The 18,982-nt window shown below is 38.1% G+C and overlaps 3 protein-coding genes across 3 annotated transcripts; 2 read left to right on the top strand and 1 right to left on the bottom strand.

Annotated features, from left to right (window-relative positions):
* The first annotated feature begins 599 nt into the window (after positions 1-599).
* LOC113321542 (transcription factor TGAL1-like) lies at positions 600-7,295 on the top strand. The gene is made up of 10 exons (XM_026569441.1): positions 600-1,318; positions 3,404-3,463; positions 3,571-3,772; positions 3,964-4,041; positions 4,126-4,185; positions 4,581-4,658; positions 4,783-4,834; positions 5,283-5,554; positions 5,972-6,220; positions 6,702-7,295. Exons 3-10 carry the CDS (start codon positions 3,707-3,709, stop codon positions 6,846-6,848), a joined length of 1,002 nt encoding a protein of 333 aa, XP_026425226.1. The 5' UTR covers positions 600-1,318; positions 3,404-3,463; positions 3,571-3,706; the 3' UTR covers positions 6,849-7,295.
* On the bottom strand, positions 6,961-9,941 carry LOC113324257 (UDP-glycosyltransferase 92A1-like). The gene is made up of 4 exons (XM_026572578.1): positions 8,440-9,941; positions 8,033-8,089; positions 7,643-7,938; positions 6,961-7,047 (listed from the first exon to the last, which is right to left on the bottom strand). The coding sequence occupies exons 1-4, from the start codon at positions 9,902-9,904 to the stop codon at positions 6,961-6,963; spliced, it is 1,905 nt and encodes a 634-aa protein (XP_026428363.1). The 5' UTR covers positions 9,905-9,941.
* A 2,095-nt stretch (positions 9,942-12,036) lies between these two features.
* Positions 12,037-13,610, top strand: LOC113324258. Its single transcript, XM_026572579.1, has 2 exons — positions 12,037-12,947; positions 13,034-13,610. Exons 1-2 carry the CDS (start codon positions 12,037-12,039, stop codon positions 13,608-13,610), a joined length of 1,488 nt encoding a protein of 495 aa, XP_026428364.1.
* The last annotated feature ends 5,372 nt before the right edge of the window (positions 13,611-18,982 follow it).

The following is an 18,982-nucleotide window of genomic DNA, read 5'->3' on the forward strand; positions in this document are numbered from 1 at the left end:
GTTATGGACCTGTAAAAGGAAAATTGGGGCAGCCCTATTATCTAGGCCGTAGGATATGTCATGGACCTGTAAAAGTGAAAGTACTAGTGATGTGACGACTATGATCTGTTGAAAACTTCAAGAAAGAATCTAATCTGGTATTGTAGTGCTAATTCTGGGGATGACAAAACTGTGAAGGTTAAGACATCTTTGGATTGACCCACATCTCGCCTTTCCGCTTGCAGTGGTTGAAGTGTTTTATTCCTCATGACAAGAAAGGCCAAAACAATGGTTCATTCAACATTTCAGATTCAGTGCTTCTTTTGACTGATCGATCTAGTTACAGAAATCAAGTTTGACTGGTTAAGTGGTTACATATTATAGTCTCTGTTGACCCGAATAAAGTGATCGCGAAAAGGGTCTGTCAGTGCACGACCATCCATTGAAAGGGTGTAAAACAAGTGTAACTATGAAATGGATTGAAAATGTTCTGGATATATCAAAATTAAAATAATATTTCTTTATTTATTGGTAGACCCTTTGGATATAAGTGAATCTGTTTTCAACTCCTTGGGGATAAAAATATCGATTTTTTTTTTTTAATTTTTTGAGGTGGGAGTAGTTGTAATTTGTGTGGGAGAAGAAAAGATTTTACTTAGAAACTCAGAAAACAGCAAGTCAAAACACACCCAAAGGTGAATTTGATCTACATACACCTTCCCCCTTTTAGGTTTTATTTGTATTTTTTTATTTCATTTCTCTTCTCTGTCGATCTCAGTTTACCAGTCTTCGTTTCACTTGATTTTTTTTGCAAGTTATATTCGATCTTCTTCTCACTCAGTCTCTTGATGAACTAGGGTTTAGAGGGTTTTAAGTGTTTCTACAAGTAGGTTTCTCTTAAAGATTAGGGCTTTTTTGTTCTCAAGATTTCTAGATGGGAAAGTTTTTAGATTAGCTGTTGGTGGCGACTAGAATATACTGATTTTGATCTTTATTGCACTACTTTTAGTTTAATTTTTGTTTTTTTTAAGTCTAAAGGTCGTCACTTTTCTAATTGTACGGTTAGTCAGTGGGGTTTTGAGTGTGAGAAGCTGAAGCAGCTGATAATCTTTCTAAGCTTAAAGGTGTGTTACTCCATTTTTAGCGATTCGTTTGCTTTTTTTTTGCCCTCTTTTGGGTTTGAGTTTCTGAGTATCTCTGAGAGGATTGGGTGGTGGTGTTGGTGATCATGGTGATGTATGGAGAGTAGAATAGTGAGGAGGACTCGTGTAGAAGATGATACGGAAGCAAAGGGTGGAATGCCAAGCTTTGTGCCCCCAATTCCACCATCTTCTGAACTGTAATTTCTCTTCACCCAGCATACTTTTATTTTGATTTCTATGTTTATTGTTTGTCATCTTGTATATTGCTGCCTCTGAACTATAATTTCCCTACTCTACTGATTACATCAAGACAAATCACTTACTGAGATGGTCAGATACTTTTGAATCTCTTAAATTGATGGTCAAATAATATCACTTTAAATCATGAGCAATTGTGAAATCATGATTCTGTTGTGTCTCCAATTTTTATTTTCAAGGGTTGAATTTTGACAACTTGGTATGAACTGTAGCTTTAGGTGTGACAGGCAGTTTCATATTTCCAAATTTGCGTGTTTGCTTGGTTGTCATCCAAATATTCTTGGATTTTCTTTGAATATTGATCCAAGTCTTTGCCAGTTTAGATACTGGAGGAGGTTGTATTGGGTTGTTGGGATGGTCGATCAATGTTTCTTTGATAGTGGTCACATTGTTTTGCTTGCTTGGTTTTTTTTGCTTTTCCCTGGTCTGAATCTGATGTCCATTTTGAATAAGATATACTTAGTACTTATGAAATTTATGTAGGCTCAGAGTGATAAGAAACTATGGGTTGATGAGGTGGTGGGTGGAAACTAGGCCCAATTTCAACTAGGTTTCAGCCTTTTAGGGGCACAACATAAGCAAGGACCCAAGTTTTTTAGCAATTCAAACTTTGAGGATGATTAGGGCTATATTCTGAAGTTCTTAATGTGATAAGGTCGTTTAGATCTTGAAGTTGAGCCTAAGTCTAAGATTAAGTTTGGGTGCCCCATGCGTTTGATATTAAGGAATGTTGGAGGTTTCACAATAAATGAGGTATGCTAGCTAGATGTTAAAGCAGCCTAGGAATAGCAGATGGAAAATGCTATAGGCACCGATTGGACACCATGGCCTGTAGCTGACGTATCTCCTAAACACCATTAGGAGACACATCAGTGAGCGACACGTCATGGTGTTCAAGTGGTGTCTATATAACGGTGCCCACATAGCATTTTCAAATAACAGATGGTTGGGTGCTTCATTGAGTTGTATTTGTCACTTAATGAAGAATTAAAATTCAAGGTTTTATTTCGTACCGAGAACATTGTAAATTTTCTAAATCATCATCTCAGTCTCACATCATAATGAGGTTTTCTGCATAGACTTTTTGTTTCCTATTTTCTTGGTGCGATGCCAGTTCTTTAGATATATGCCGGCGTTTCTAGGCCATACTTCATAATAATGTCTTATGAAGATTGTTTGCAAAAGATAATGAATAATTAGTCCAATGTTGTCTGCCAAACTTTATTTCCCAACTGACATGGTAGGTGAAAGGAGCAAGGCATTTAAGGCTGTGCATTGCAGTTTAAATTTTCAGCTGCCCCATCTGTTGGGAAAGCTAAGTTGGGTAAAATCATCTGTCAGAATAGCGTTTCACTTTTGCCAAATCTCTCTGGTATATTTACTGAAGTGGTTGCAGTCAGTTCTTTATCAAATGATTTTTGTTGGAGTTAGAGAGAAAGGTATCATTACCTGTGTAGCTCTGAGGGTTTTGCTGTTCGTTTTATCCAGTTTCTTACTTGCACTATCTTCCGGGTACATTACTCGGCTCACTTCCGGTCAATTTTTGGTTATTCCATCTTTAAATTTTGTAACTCTTGGGTTTCAGCGGCACAGAGAGAAATTACATCAATTCATTTCGAGTTTCCATCATTGGGGTGCTTGAGCAATCCGTTGGACTTTGTGTAGAAATGCTATTGTTTTTAGTAGGCTTATGAATTTACTTCACTTTTCTTTTTAAGTTAGATCAATTTTGAATCCGATGATTTTGGTGTTGTGCTTTCTGCTCGACCACAACAATGTAAATAAACAACTTTGGGTATGGTTTGGGTGTATGCCTATTGCTGTGATATCTGCTTGTGTTATCTGTATTGAACTCCAGCAATGTAAAGGAATATGGTATGGCGATTGTTTCTGCTGTCCATTAAGTTTATCTTTTTTGTTCTTCTCTAATGTTGAGAATGGTTTTATGTGTCAGTCTGCTGGCAAAATTTACACATACCTCAGCATCTAATTTACTCGTGTTCTCTGACCTATCATTTGAACAGAAGAATCAGTGCTTGACCCAAAAAAAAAAAACAAGTGGTAGAAATATTACTCCATATAAGGTGAGCTTTACTTTCTCTTGCGTATCTATCAATTTTTTAAGTCATTAGCTAGCTTCCTTCTCTTTATAGCTAACTAGAGCTTATTATATCTGTTCTTTTCTTCCCAGGCAAAACAGTTGACAGTTCTCTCCAATTTAACATCACTGCTGCTAGAGTTGGCACTCAGAATTTGCCAATACAAAAAGGACACTGTAATTTTATTTCTGCCTGTAGTGGCCACCTTAAAATCTGTGGAGATCCAGAATGGCGGATGGCAGTCCTAGGAGCGATAGCTCAACAGATGGTGACACAGAGGATAAGAATGCTAGGGTAATGCTCTTAAATAGTCTTTGTTATAATTTTTTATACATTGAATTTCACTTGTTATGTTAACATCAAATGCTGCGCACTGTTCTTTTATCGCATGATGTCCTCTTACACTATCTTTGATCACTGCTGTTGCAAATGCTGGTGTGGTTACTAGATGTATTGACACCACTAATTATAACTCTTTGTTACAGTTCGATATAGTTCCGTCGTCTGGTTTAGCGGCTTCTGATTCAAGTGACAGGTCAAAAGAGAAAACAGGGGACCAGAAGGTTAACAAGTTCTAACTGTATTATTACTACCTGAACTATATTTGATAGCTTGAATATAAACCCGATTTGGCTATAATTTTGCAGACACTTCGCAGACTTGCCCAAAATCGTGAAGCTGCACGGAAAAGCCGTCTGAGAAAGAAAGTAGGTTCTCCTTTACTATATTTACTGTATTCTTCTCTAATGCATTCTGTACTTGATTGTTCTGTGATTGCACCTATATGCTAGTCTAACATCACTACAGCTGCAACTGTAATTGTTAGATGTTAGTGGGGTCAAATTGAGCGTCTTAAAAATGCTGAATAACTATTGGCTCATGTTTATATGCTATTGTAGATGCTGTACCTTCTAGATACAACTGTATATGATATGGCTGTATACCTTCTGATAAATAAATTAAATAATGTGCTTATACTTTGCTGCTTCAGATAGTTAATGCAAGGTGGTTGTTTGCTATACGCAAGTTTACTACGATTGATGTTTCATGTCTTAATTAGCGCATAACAGTGTTTAAAAGTGTCAATCTTTTCCTGCTGTAGGCCTATGTTCAACAGCTTGAAACTAGCAGGTTGAAGCTAACCCAACTTGAGCAGGAGCTCCAGCGAGCTCGCCAGCAGGTTTGATTTTCCTTTTCAGCTCTCGCTTCTTATGTTTGCTTCCAGAAGTCCACCCTCTCTTCCTTTTCTTCTGTGCATTGAGTTTATTTTGCTTAAGGTGTTTCCTGTCTTTTCATATCCTCAGGGCATCTTCATTTCAAGCTCAGGGGACCAACCTCATTCAATGAGTGGAAATGGTATTCTCAATTGGTTATATCCATTGCTTCATTTTTGTTTTTCCAGCGGTTGTCTGCAAGTACCTGTCGTAACTTGATCGTGTAGAGGAATTAGATTTAGTTTAAGCAGCTGAACCATGCATTTGGTGGAATGACATGAACAGTAATAAGTTGACGTGGAGTGATCACATACAGTATTTGTATTTTGAAGTGGAGGGATTTCGGATTCTGTCTGGGGAGGACCATAAGTTTTGGTACAGGATGAGTATCTATTTCACACAGAAATATTGATTATTGGCAGTTAAAGCCTATGGCGGTTTCACTCTTTTCACAAGACTTATTTTTATTATACTACATTAGGTGCCCTTTCTGTAGCAATCTCATGCTGTGATGGACTTTCTTTAGTTTCTCGTGACAAAAGTTACCTATTAACGAAAGACTAATCTTTTTGAATGGGTTGTTTATGTAGGGGCATTGGCCTTTGATATAGAATATGCAAGATGGCTAGAAGAGCACAATCGACAGATAAATGAATTGAGAGCAGCGGTGAACTCCCATGCAGGTGACAACGAATTACGCAGTATAGTGGATGGAGTCATGGCACACTACGATGACATTTTCAGACTGAAGGGAATTGCTGCAAAGGCCGATGTCTTCCACATGTTATCTGGTATGTGGAAAACTCCAGCAGAAAGATGTTTCTTGTGGCTTGGTGGATTCCGCTCGTCTGAACTCCTCAAGGTTTGGCTAGGTTACCCTTTTGAGTGTTTCAGATCTGACTGAATTGGATGTACTGATATGAAATTTCCTTTATTTAATTATATTCCTCGTACAAAAAAATATTCAAAATGACAGGGGTAATCATAGCTTGGGATTGTTTTTTTGTTGTTGCCTTGTAAAGGTCATTTGTAGTGCTCTGGCAGCTTTGAAAATCAGATGGCCTTTTTAAAGATACTTGAACATGAGGTTTACTGAACACAATTTTACTTGCTTGCTAATCTCAAAATACTTTCAGTTCAATACTTAGCCAAATGTTCCAACTGCATGTCATTGTCTACAGTGTAACACAATTATACAGTGAATCTTTAAGTCACGTTATTACTGAGCCACTAGTTGTCTTCCAGTTTTTGAATTCTGTTAAATCTGGAACATTTGCAGCTCCTCGTGAGTCAACTGGAACCTCTTACAGAGCAGCAGTTGGTAGATATTTGCAACTTACAACAGTCATCTCAACAGGCAGAGGATGCATTGTCGCAAGGAATGGAGGCACTGCAGCAATCCTTGGCCGAGACATTAGCCAGCGGGTCCCTTGGCCCTGCGGGATCATCTGGTAATGTAGCCAACTATATGGGTCAGATGGCAATGGCTATGGGAAAACTTGGAACTCTTGAGGGTTTTCTTCGTCAGGTAGTTTGTTTTCTCCTTCCCTTCTTGCACTAGTTCTTTGGTAGTATCTTTGATTGCATTGCATTAAAGATGGATGAGTCAGCTGTCTTGGTAAGTAATGTCCCATTTTGGTAGGATATTTTCAATTGACAGTTTTCTGCCACAGTTGCATTCTTGAGAGAAAAATGATCGATAGACCGAGAGTGTAAACACTCTCAAAAAAGGGTTGATCGCTAAAAGGGTTCTTCATTGCCTAACTTAGGGCTTAGTGTTTTTAGGAAGTTTATTTTGTCGTTTTGTGTAGACCCAGTGTTCTTGAAATTCCAATATCCATTTTCAACAAGATAGACCATACATGTGTGGGGTATTTACTGTTTGCTATGTTTAGGCGACTAAATTCTGTACCGGCATTTCATCTCTGTTTTTTCCTTCTCATTCTCCTCTTTATCTTTCTCTGAGTTAATGCCTGATAAATCATCATTTTTTGGGGGGTAATTATCAGGCCGACAATCTTCGCCAACAAACTCTGCAGCAAATGCACCGTATATTAACAACACGCCAATCAGCTCGTGCACTTCTCGCAATAAATGACTATTTCTCTAGACTCCGTGCCCTTAGTTCGCTCTGGCTAGCTCGCCCTAGAGAGTGAATAATATTAAAAACTTGATCGTCATTCCCACATTTGAGGAAAATCTTCTCAGCATAAGATATATCTTTTTGGAAGGTCGGTCTGAGCAACCGAAATTGAGTTTCAGGTTTTGTTATTTGTCAGCAGTAGTTGGTTCTATCATAGCCACTCCAACTTCATTGGTTGCGTCATCTGTTGTAATTTTGGGCTTTTCCCTGGCCTGCACCATTTATGAAAATACAACAGTTGTCTGTTAATTATAGTATATTCTAAACCGGGTCAGTGCTGTATTTTGCTTGTTTCTCAATTGGGAACAGATTACAGTTTCAATTTTCTTTTTCATTTTCTGTTGTTTTTTTAGTATACATAGAAGTCTCGGTGCATTTTGTAACAAAAGATTAGAGTTGACTAGAAGAAATTGGTGTATGGAGTATTGGTGAAGGGACTAAAGGCTGTTGTTGATGTTGAGTTGTGGTATGGTTTTTAACTGTATTAAAGTTTTCTGTTTTCATATTTGCTTTTGGATGCCTTCAATATACTAAATACTGTCGGGGGAGGGAGAAACTGAGAACACACATTTGGCTATTCGGGGGGAGGCGGATTGCATTTGTGCAGTCCAAGTGGTCGCACAACTTCTTTATGTTGTAGGGCAACCGGCGATTCTAAGCAACACTTGGGATATCATGCACAGACAGTTGATTTCTGATCAGCTGCCCACCTAATCTCACGTTTAGATGCTATGTAGTTGACACAGATTAAAAAACACGACGCTGATATTAAAAGCAAACTTAATTTCATTAAACTCTCTTCATTACCGTGAGAAAATCTCTCTTTAACGATCCTAAGCTGGAAACACATAATATTGGAGATAGAGACATTGATGCAGTGGTGATTAGATGCTCTATGGTTAAACAGTCAACGAGGCAAGTGCACTGGGAGATTTTGGTGCCTGGAACAAACTCACTGCAATGTTGTTCTCCACGGAAATCGTTGATACATATGTCTCTGCATTCCGCCTCACATCTTTCCTCAGGCAGGGTCCATATTATCTGACACTTGGGACCGACGTTTTCGTTTATTTTCGCAGGACGAGCGACCACCATAGCTGCCACTGTAGCAATATACACAACAGTCAATAAGTTAAACCAAAAAGAGTAGAGCGAGGCCCACTGCAGAGTCTTAGGTGAAAGTAAAAAGAAACAGACCTGAAAGGCAGATGATGGAGATAAGCAACAAAGCAGTGCAAGACAACTTGGCCATCTCTGTATCTCAGCAAACACAAAACTGGTTGAGAACGCTAGGAATTAGATATAATGTTCACGAGGATGGTAATTAGATGCCAGTATATATAGCTAATTATGGAGTAGCGATGAGACGTTATCAAATTTAATTCTCCTAATTAAGCCTATTGCATTCAGAAATGCGAAACGGAAATATATGATTAATACACTGTTAATAAATTACTACATATTCATCAAGTGAGTCTTCTCCAGTAAAGGTTTTTAGTTGACCGGAGAAAATGATATGACTTCTTATACGACTACTTTCTTAGAAGTTACACTAGCAAGGAAATCATCAATTGATTTAACAGAAGACCCTTTCTGATGACCACCTTCATCTTCTCTCATCGCAGCACTAATTTTCTGTGCAATCACCATTGCCTTCTTCCTCATTTCTTCTCCTTTACTAGTGTCCATAACTTGTTCAACTGCTTTCCTCACATCCTCACTAGTATCTACTTGAGCTTCATTTCCATTAGCCAGTTGCACAGAAACCCCCATTTCCTCTTCCATCAATAGAGAATTAAAAGCTTGTTCTCCTCCTAAGGGCCATCCAATTATGGGCACACCTTGGCTCAAACTCTCCAACACTGAATTCCATCCACAATGACTAAGAAATGCACCTGTTGATCTATGACTTAGTATCTCTAACTGGGGAGCCCATTTTTTGACCAGTAACCCCTTTTTAGTTTCATTCATTCTCTCAACAAATCCTTCTGGCAACCATTCCCATTTGAACTCGGATTTTATATCAAATTCGCTTGGTGGTCTTAATACCCATATAAAACACTTGCCACTTTTCTCCAGACCCAGAGCTAATTCCATCAGTTTTGAAGCGCTAATTGAGGATTCAGAACCAAATGAAATGTAGACAACTGAATATGGTTTATGAAGATTCAGCCACTCTATACAACTCTCTGGAGAAATCCCAAACTCCTTCCCTGTTCTTGAGTGAGGGACAACAGACACATTACTATTACCCTGCAACAAAAATGAAGCAGGAAGTAAAGGACCAACGGTCCAGACTGGTTTTGACTCCGTTCTAAGAGGCTTCCAACGGCCTGCAACTTCGATTTCTCTAACTGAGTTGCGTAATATTCCATCTGATTTCATCGAAAGAGAAAGCTGCTTCCGGATAAACTTAACATGCGGGGATTCTTTAGTTGCTTCTTTTAGATGCACTGGAAGTTGAGATATATGTAACCGACACGAATCATGGAAATTGGGCACATGAAATTCTTCAATAACATCATTGGAATCATCATTTTTGCGATGTGGGAGATGTAAGCAGATTGAAGAAAACAAAGCCCCTCCAAGCGCACCACCAACGAACGTAAAATGAAATGTGCCGACGCGTTTGGCAGTATCATTAACCCAGCCGAATATAGAATCAGCTATAATACAGTCAGGGACACGATTTTCAGCTGTTACGATATCGTTCATAAGATTGTCGAAACAAGGTTTAAGAGTTTCTGATGCGCACAAGAGTGTTGAGATTAGATGAGATGGTAAGGAATCGGTGTTGTCGGAATTGGCTGGTAAGCCATGATCAGCACATGAGAAAGGAAGTTCAGCTAAGCAAATGTTGCTGTGTACGGTGGTATCTGAAGCGAAGGCTGATTGGAAGCGTCTGATGTTGAGAGGAGTACTGACAAATGTGATTTTAGTTGTAGGTTTTCTCTGAGAGATAAACCTTGCTAAGGCTAAAAATCGCGTGATATGACCTTGTGCCATGTACAGGAACATTATTATATGACCATCATCTTCTTCTTGCGGTTGTTGTTGTTGGGTATACATGGTTGATCGTTGATCAGTTTCACTGAGAAAGTTGGGTACTTTGTGTGTTTAATGGCTGTGACTGCGAGATTATACAAACTTCTTACTTAAAGCATAACCCTTATGTAGAAGCTGATAAAGGTACACCCGCTCCCAATTCAATTATTAGATTAATTATTATACCACTATCTGCGCTGCAGCAGCTTATCTTCTAGCTAGGGAATACCAACTCAATGCTTATCACATTGATAGTGATGATTAATTAATTAATCTAATCTTTTTTATTATTTGATTACTCCTACATTATTATTTGATTTGATTAATCTTACATACCAGCCGGCAGCCGACCAGACCGCGATTCCAAGTGATCGGTTTGGAATCCTTCTGGCTATCCGGATCTCGCCTGCTAGTTTTTTACCCACCTATGGATCACCATCGGTCTTTTTAATCAACTTCAGTGCCGGGGACGGACCCAAGATTATTCTTTGGCAGGCCTGCAATTTTTTTGAGGTTGTAAGCCTGATTTTGCTTAAGAAACACTTGCTCTCCACTAAAAATGCGGTAAATTAGAAGGTTTCTTGAACCTGGCAGAATTGGGACTTGCTACTAGATGACAAAAAAGGTCATTAGAAATAATCTTCACACCATCCCTTATCCAATAATTACCTAAGTACCTATTTTATCCCTGATTAATTAGTACTCCCTCCGTCCCACCATTAAGTGACCTAGTTTGGATTTGAACAAATTTTAAGGCAAGTGGGAGAGAGAGTGGCTTCCTATTATTTTTTCCATACTTGCCCTCAAAAAAAACTGAAAGACCAGCTACGCCTTCCCTCCAATCTCCAAATTTTCAAATCGACAAATTCACAATTTCAACTTTCCTTCTCAATACAAAAACCCAGAATATACGTGATCTGAGACATTCATTCGTTTTTTATTTCAGAATTCCTAAAAACCAGTTTGATTTTTACAAAAACAAATACAAATTGAGATCTCTGTTTACTGTAAACTTCAGGTGATTCAATCAGAGATTTCTCTTCACTCATAAACTTCAAGTTTGATTTTTACAGAAACAAAGTTCAAAAATCAAATTCAGATCTCTCTTTACTGTAAACAGGTGATTCAATCTGAGATCTCTATTCACTCACAACTTCAGGTGATTTGTATGTACCCATGATAAGTACTCCATCTGAAAAATCAATAAGATAAAGTTCATCAAATCTCCACCTGAAAATGAGATAAATTTCAGATCTGAAAAATATCAAATCAAATTCTCAGATCTGAAAAATATCAAATCAAATTCTCAAAGCAGGAGTATTGTAAAGCAGGAAAATCAATTTGAGTTTCAGAATAAGCAAAACTTCTAAAGTAAATATCTAACTCTTTACCTCATTTTCTAATCATCTTAAGTTGTGAAGCATAGTAGCAGATGTAGAACATTGCACATGTAGGAGCAATCAATTGATTTTGACAAATTTCAGAAAGAAAGGTCAAATTAACTGAAGAATTTGCATCATCTAATTTGCAATTACAAACAATTCATAAGAACTGGACCAGATCAAAACACAGATATGTGGGGAGTATCATTTTGAAGTCTGCCCCATGTGACATGCACAATTCAGCTTAGTAACAACATACTATGGTGAACACATTTCAACCCTTTTTTATGCAATAAAACAGATGCATAATGCAATATTAAGCTTGATATCAGAAATTTGCATTTGAAAGAAGACTATTAAGCTTATCGCATGTGTGCTTGAATACAATATCAGAAATTCAACAAAACTCTAACATGTGTGCTTTATTGCATGTCCCGAAACACCTGTGCTCTTTACAATTTCCTAGTTTTGCATGAAATCTAAGTCTTCCATTTCATGCTTGGATTTCACATCCAAGGATTTGCACTGTAAGACTATGTCAATACATTATCCAATAGTTGTAGAAACTGCACATATACTAAGCTAAGTTATCATTTGGTCTTCAACTGAAGGTTTAGATCAACTACACCCTTGTTTTACATCAAAGATTTCTAGTGTCAAGCATTATCAAAGATTTCTAGTGTCAAGCATCAGACTCCTTGTCCAAGGTTGCATCCATAAACTAATGAACTCTAACTGAACTAATTAGCAATACTTTTTGAATTAACTAAGGTGATGGAGATAATCGAGGAGCTGGAGGAGATTGAGTTCATTACGAACAATGAAGAGTTGGAGGAGGAGTACATGATGAATAACGAGTACATGATGAATAACGAAGAGATGGAGGAGATGGAGTTCAGTATGAACAATGAAGAGCTGGAGGAGGAGTACATGATGAATAACGAGTACATGATGAATAACGAAGAGATGGAGGAGATGGAGTTCAGTATGAACAATGAAGAGACGGAGGAGACGGATTCAAGCCCTTGTTTTCCTGAAACAATCACAGAAACTCTTGAAGAAACGACACATGCCGGAGAATCAGGTGTTCCCACCAGAAATAAAAAAAATCTCACAAATGAACAACGTCTAAGTATTTTTCATTTCTTATTGAAAGAGAGTAACAACGGAAGAGTGCGAAAAGGCTCGGTTCCAATGGCAGCGCAACTATTTTCAGTATCAGAGTCTACAGTAAAACGTATATGGAAACGAGGAAAAGATTGTAAAGCAAAGGATTTACCTTTTGACGCGTCTTCACGAAAACCAACCAGAGTTGGTCCTAAACCCAGTAAGGTTGATTTAAGCAAGATTATGGAAATACCATTGCGACAACGTACTAGCATAAGGTCCATTGCCGAAGCTCTGAATATGCCCAACTCAACTGTACATAGATACGTCAAGAAAGGAGCAATTAAAAAACACACGAACGCAATAAAACCAGCCTTCACATTAGACACCAAGAAAACACGGTTAGAATTCTGTTTGGGAATGCTTGAGCTTAACCCTTACAAGGATAATATAATGGTCAAGGCCAATTATGATGTTATACATATAGATGAGAAGTGGTTCTTCATGACAAAAGCAACAGAGAATTACTACCTTCATCCGGAAGAAACCGAACCATATCGTACATGTCAAAGTAAAAGGTACATTAAAAAGGTCATGTTTTTGGCAGCAGTAGCTCGTCCTAGGTTCGATGAGTTTGGGAATGAAGTTTTTAACGGAAAAATAGGTATATTTCCTTTTGTAACAAAGGAGGCAGCAAAGCAACGAGCAAAAATCGTCCGGCTGGAACACTCGAAGATAAACCAATTGAATCATTGAACAAAGACGTTACAAGATCTTGTTTGATTAAGAAATTATTACCAGCCATTCGGGAAAAGTGGCCAAACTATAATGGGGAAACTATCTACATCCAACAAGATAATGTGAAACCACATATTAAAGTGGATGATGAAGAATTTTTAAAAGAAGCCGCAAAAGAAGGTTTTTATATTAGGTTGAGATTCCAACCTTCACAAAGTCCCGACATGAACGTTCTTGATCTAGGGTTTTTCAGGTCTATACAATCGTTACAGCACAGAGAGGCGCCTACTACTGTTGGCGAACTTTTATCGGCTGTGGATAAAGCATTTAATGAATTATCGGCACAAGCTCTGAATGACGTATTCCTCTCATTGCAACTATGCATGGTAGAGGTTCTAAAGCTTCATGGAGGAAAAAATTATAAATTGCAGCATATAGGGAAAAAAAACTTGCACGCATTGGTGAACTTCCTACTCAAATCGAAGTGGATAAGAATATGGTGAAGGAAGCAACTAATTACCTCTCATGTTTAAGATATTTCTGCAATGCTGGCGAAACACATGGCAATGATATCATTATGTAGTTTCTGGAACAAGCTTTCCAGCTGCTAGCAAAGGTTACTTCAGAAAACCATACATAGTTTCTCCAGCAAGAAAACCTCGAATGGTTTTATCTACAGAGACAAACAGTCACAATAAGCTGTTCAATTTCATGTAATTTTACATGGTTTCATTTCACTGCGTTGGTATTTTCATGTAATTTTACATGGTTTCATTTCACTCAGCCTGTAATCTTTACACTCATAAGTTCACTTCACATGAAGATAAGCTAAACCCTTTGCTATCTCCAGGCAAATCTTATGCCTTGTTGGCCAGTTCAAATTCAGTCGCTTTCTTCTTTACCTAAGATGGTGAAATTTCTAGTAACTTACTTTTGCTAACTCTATTGTACGTTTCAAATATGTAAGGCCCTCAACAGAAAGATAGGGACCTATAAGGATGTAACTCAAGTTACATTTTTTAATCTAGAGTATCATGAAACCTTACTTCTTAAAAGTCTGAGAATAAAACAAGTGGAACCAAATAACGAGCAGGACACACGTAAAAACAAACCTGAAGCTGCTCCAAAACAAAGCACAGACCCTTGGCTGTTGCATTGAAAAAAGAAACATTTGAGTTATCTCCATCTTGAGAAATCCCTCCTAGATCATTCATCAACTTTTTGTGTGTATCCATCACATCATCCTCGTTAGCAGGAGCTGAAAGCTTTTGCAGGGTGACTAATGCAAACTCCAATGAGTACTGAAAATTGAAAGAAACCATACCAATTTATACACAAAAAACCACCACCTACTTCACATCTAAAATGCATGTCTATCAGCATCAGAAGTCCTGATATTGGTATGTGGCCTACTAGTAAAGTAATGTGGTTCTTTACAAGTCCCTACCATTTTTACATTTTGTTTCCACTTGGAAGCTTCAACTAGGATGCACAAGAATGTCACGCAGAGTTGATTGAGGGAACGGAGAAGTTACCTTTGCTAGCGATGCGGATCATCATTTTTTATGCAACACGCATTAGTTCACTTCAACATTCATTCATTCATCACCATCTTACCATCCTTCATGCATCATCATTTCATCTCAAACTCGTCTTCAGATTTTAATTTAATACTCCCTTTTATGGAGTATCAGCTGCTCATTCTTCTTCTTCCCTGTATTCTCATCTTCATAAGAGAAAACCCCATAAAACCCAATTGGTCTTGTTCCTCACCATCTCCTGCTCTCACACAAAACCCATAGCAACAACTCGATTTCTGTAATTTGAGCAGTAGCAAACCCATTTGAGAAAAACCACCAATTCCTTCTGTTACTGACAAACCCTAAATCCACCATTTCAGTTCTTCAAACAGATTCAATCCATCTTCATTCAACAACATCTGCTTCAATTTCTTCTCTCACGGCTCAGATTCATCAATTCAGTCAAACCCATATCTTCTTTCTCTTGATTTCACAGAAACACCATCTTCTTCATCTTGATTCATCAATAAAATTTATCTAAACCCTATATCAGATTCAACTTCAAACTTTGGAAGATTTATTCATAAAATCAAAACCCACACAAAATATGTTAAGTTTAACCCAAAAATGTAATCTTTTTATCATATTCAAATAAAATTGAAGATAGAAAAACTAACAACAGAGAAGATGAAGATGATGAACATGAGAAGACGGAGATGATAAAGGTGATGGTGGTCATCATAGTAGAAGAAGAGATGTTTTTTGACGGTGATGGTGGTGGTGGTGGTGGTGGTGGTGGTGGTGGAGATAGGACCGAAGAAATAGAGAGTGAGAGTGAGACTCAGGAAAAATGAAGGGAGAAATGGGGAGTGAGAGTGAGACAGTGGGAAAATGCGTGACATTTAGGGAGAAGGAGAATTTTGGAATTCACCCCATTCATTTGAAATAGGTCACTTAATGGTGGGACAAAATTAAAAACCAAGTAGGTCACTTAATGGTGGGACGGAGGGAGTATTAATTAATTGTATTAGTTGTTAATTATGTTTTACATGTGAGATCAACTAATGTGAAAGAGTTCTTCAATACATCAAACAACTTAAATTGTTTGATTTTTTTTCGTAAATAGTACCTAGAATCGGTTTATGTTCATGCACTTGTAAACCAATTCTGGATTTTTTTTTCAAAATTAACAGGGACTTTATGTATAATACGATTATGATAATCGGGGTTTTATGTGACATATATAAACCGATTTTTGTCTTTCATAAGAATTTTTATTTCCATTCATTTCATTATTATAGGATGCATTTAGCACATGCATCAAGCCTTTAAACCCCTAGGCGACCCTAGTGGATGAGTTACAGTCTCGTGAGGGTTTACATAGTTATCTATCCACAAAATCTACACAAAAACTTCTAAAGCCATCAATCTTCGTCCGAGGAACCGGAAGACGATACACCCTCCATGAAGTCTGGGGCATACTCCGGGATTTTGGAGATCATGAATTGATAGCTTGCATCGAATGTGAATGCTTCCCCCTTTTCCTCCAAGTAGCGCGCTTTGACGACTTCATGCTACAAAAACAAAACACAAACTTACTTTGTTAGTGGTGTTTAGTAGGAATATCAAACAACATGGATCACGTAAAATAAACCACAAATATACTTACAAATTGTTCAATGGAGTAGCTAAAGTGGGTAGCGTTGAAAATCGGTTTTTGGATAGCTAAATAAGCAAGTATCGCATTTTCGATGACTAGGTTCCTATCATGTATTTGTTGAACACTTCTTCCATTAGGATTCCCAAACTCTTGCTTATATTTTTTGTATACCCTTGCCCAAAAGGTTACGGCATCCACCCTTACGGAGGACTTCCTTCTAACTCGAGTTTCCGCACACCATGCTTTGGTGATGCATAGATCTTCATTTGAATCAAATGATGCCATTGTGGAGGTATGAAATGAGTACTTGTGGAGTATATGGAGTGAGAGGGAATAGATTGAAAAATTTTGGGGTAAATGAGGTCAAAGGATGAGGTCTCTATATATAGAAAAAGTCCCTAATGGCTTTTTTCTTTTTGAAAAACGTGAAATAATCAGTCTTCTCGAAGGTCTGTAAAATCCGATTATGTTTTTATGCCACCAGGAATCGGTCTTTCTTGTGACCAAAATAATCCGATTATGTTTTTATGCCACCAGGAATCCGGTTTATGTTAACATATCTGTTAGAGCATAGCTCGGTTGAACCCACCAAGTGTTGGTATGTCAAGTTTGGTTGTCATATTTTAGTGAACCAAAACTCATTTAAAGAGTCGCTTGATTATTTACTAGAGTCAACTTTGTATAGGTTAGCTTGAAAGTATTAGGATACGAGACATTACAAGTATTACCTGAAGACTTGAAGAATGTGAAGAAGTAAGGAGCTACAACGAAGACATCATCCTTCCACTTGAGGTTAGTAATATTTGACTTGAACTGGTTCATTGGTAGGCATTTAAAGATGTGAGAAAATAAGACAATGAAGCAGCCTACATGTTATACCTGCAAGTGCACAGGGTCAGTTGTAGCTTGTGTGCAAGAACAGGGTCATTCCACAGGGACTTGGGGTGTTATGAAGTTTTCCTAAGCTAAGCTAGTTCTCTAAGCTAAGCAGTGGCAGTGAACTAATGAATCAATGATTGTGACAGTGGCAGTGATAGTGACAGTGGAAGTTAAACAAAGGCAGTGAGCCTAAGGCAGTGAACTAGTGATGCAAGACAGAAATGTTGACAGTGAGTAAAAGTGAAGATATTGACAGTGGTGAGCAAGAGCAACAATAATAACTTAAAAGTAAAAGAGACAGAGACAATAAGTGACATGAAGATGTTGATAATGAGCTAAGGGTTAAAACAGTGAGCAATGAAGGTAAAACAAGTGAAAGAAAACAGTGAAGAAAATGAAAACAGTGGGAATGGAAGTGTGATTCTAGGGTTAAGATTTCCCTTTCACCTAGCTAGTTCACCTAGGTTAAATCCTTGTCCCTAATGGACAAGAGGGTCTAGTTCAAGCTAGTCTCTTGGCCAGGGCAATTCATGTGGCAAGTTATCTAACCTAAAATCCTTAGATTAACTCCTAGCATTGCTTATCTGATTAAATCATAAACAATCACAGGTCATTTAGGTTCCTAGGTTTCTAACTAATATGGTTTGTTCATCCCTTAGATTATTACTAACTCCTAGCATTAATGGTCTGTTTAAAGCACCACTAATCACAAGCCAGTGAACCCTTGGAATGTCACTAACCTAAGTGTTTTGAGCTCAACAGGGTCTAACCCAAATGGTTAACCAACATGGTTCAATAGTCTTCTCTAAGATTTAAACAGGAAATTAAATTAACTAACATGTGAGAAACAAAAATTGAAAGATGGAATTAAACAGCAAAGAACAAATATGAACAGAAATTGAAGAACCCTAAATTGCTTTGAAATGGAAATTGAAATGAAATTAACCCAATTAGGGGGTATCTCGGATGACCCAAGAACCCCTTTTAACATTCTACATCGTTTCCTATTTATAGCTTTTACAAAACCCTAAATTTCTACAAACCCTAATTTGAAAATCCCCAAATCAGCAGGATTAGGGTTTCGAGAATAAATAAAATTAACTCACCCTCTGATGCAAATAGACTCGACCCATGCTTCTTCTGACCTTCCTGCTCCTCTCTCATGCTTCAATTTCTGTCTCTAACCTCACCTATTTCATCAACTTCTAAACTAGGGTTCTAGGGTTGAGAAGTTGATGTAATAAGTGGCTAGAGAGGTAGGGGGATGTGATGGTGGTGTCTGCGATGGTCGGGGAAGAGGTGATGGTGGCGCAGAAGGTGAGGTGGTGGCACATAGGGTGAGGAGATGGAGTTGCAGAGCTCTGGTCGGGGAGAAAATAGTTTTGGGAGAAAGGGAGAGTTTGGCTCGACTGGTGTGGAGGATATTTGATGATTCGGTGTTGAGCGGTACATCGGAGTCTGATGCACAGCGAACGAACGACGCTGGATGATCAGTTTTGGATGTAATTGAACGGCACGATGGGATGAAGCTTGAAGCGACCGTTGGATGAAGTGATACAACGAAGCTGACGGCTCCAGATGGAGTTAGGTACTATGGTGTTTGACAGGAGCATCAGATTTTGATGCACAATGATGAGGCGACCGTTGGATGACAAGATGGATCCAATCTGACGGCTAGAAAGGGAAACGGGTATGGATATAGGAAATGGATTTGGGTGAGGGTTTTGGGTCTTGGGTATGCCAAGCCCATATCTTCTTTAAGAACAATTCTTCCTCTTCAAGCCCACTTCTAGTTGATCCGGCTCTTGCAAACATC

This window comes from Papaver somniferum, chromosome 11 (assembly GCF_003573695.1).
Source record: "Papaver somniferum cultivar HN1 chromosome 11, ASM357369v1, whole genome shotgun sequence".
NCBI classification, from domain to species: Eukaryota; Viridiplantae; Streptophyta; class Magnoliopsida; order Ranunculales; family Papaveraceae; genus Papaver; species Papaver somniferum.

What these genes read in the sequence shown, in the direction of transcription:
- LOC113321542 (XM_026569441.1), top strand. Translation starts at nt 3,707, where the DNA reads ATGGCGGATGGCAGTCCTAGGAGCGATAGCTCAACAGATGGTGACACA. An exon ending in TCCAGCGAGCTCGCCAGCAG is followed by an intron (nt 4,659 to 4,782) that starts GTTTGATTTTCC and finishes TCATATCCTCAG; the next exon opens with GGCATCTTCATTTCAAGCTC. An exon ending in TTGAGGGTTTTCTTCGTCAG is followed by an intron (nt 6,221 to 6,701) that starts GTAGTTTGTTTT and finishes GGTAATTATCAG; the next exon opens with GCCGACAATCTTCGCCAACA.
- LOC113324258 (XM_026572579.1), top strand. Translation starts at nt 12,037, where the DNA reads ATGGAGATAATCGAGGAGCTGGAGGAGATTGAGTTCATTACGAACAAT. An exon ending in CGTACATGTCAAAGTAAAAG is followed by an intron (nt 12,948 to 13,033) that starts GTACATTAAAAA and finishes ACGGAAAAATAG; the next exon opens with GTATATTTCCTTTTGTAACA.
- LOC113324257 (XM_026572578.1), bottom strand. Translation starts at nt 9,904, where the DNA reads ATGTATACCCAACAACAACAACCGCAAGAAGAAGATGATGGTCATATA. An exon ending in TGCGATGAGAGAAGATGAAG is followed by an intron (nt 8,090 to 8,439) that starts GTGGTCATCAGA and finishes GCTGAGATACAG; the next exon opens with AGATGGCCAAGTTGTCTTGC. An exon ending in CTCCATCATCTGCCTTTCAG is followed by an intron (nt 7,939 to 8,032) that starts GTCTGTTTCTTT and finishes ATATTGCTACAG; the next exon opens with TGGCAGCTATGGTGGTCGCT.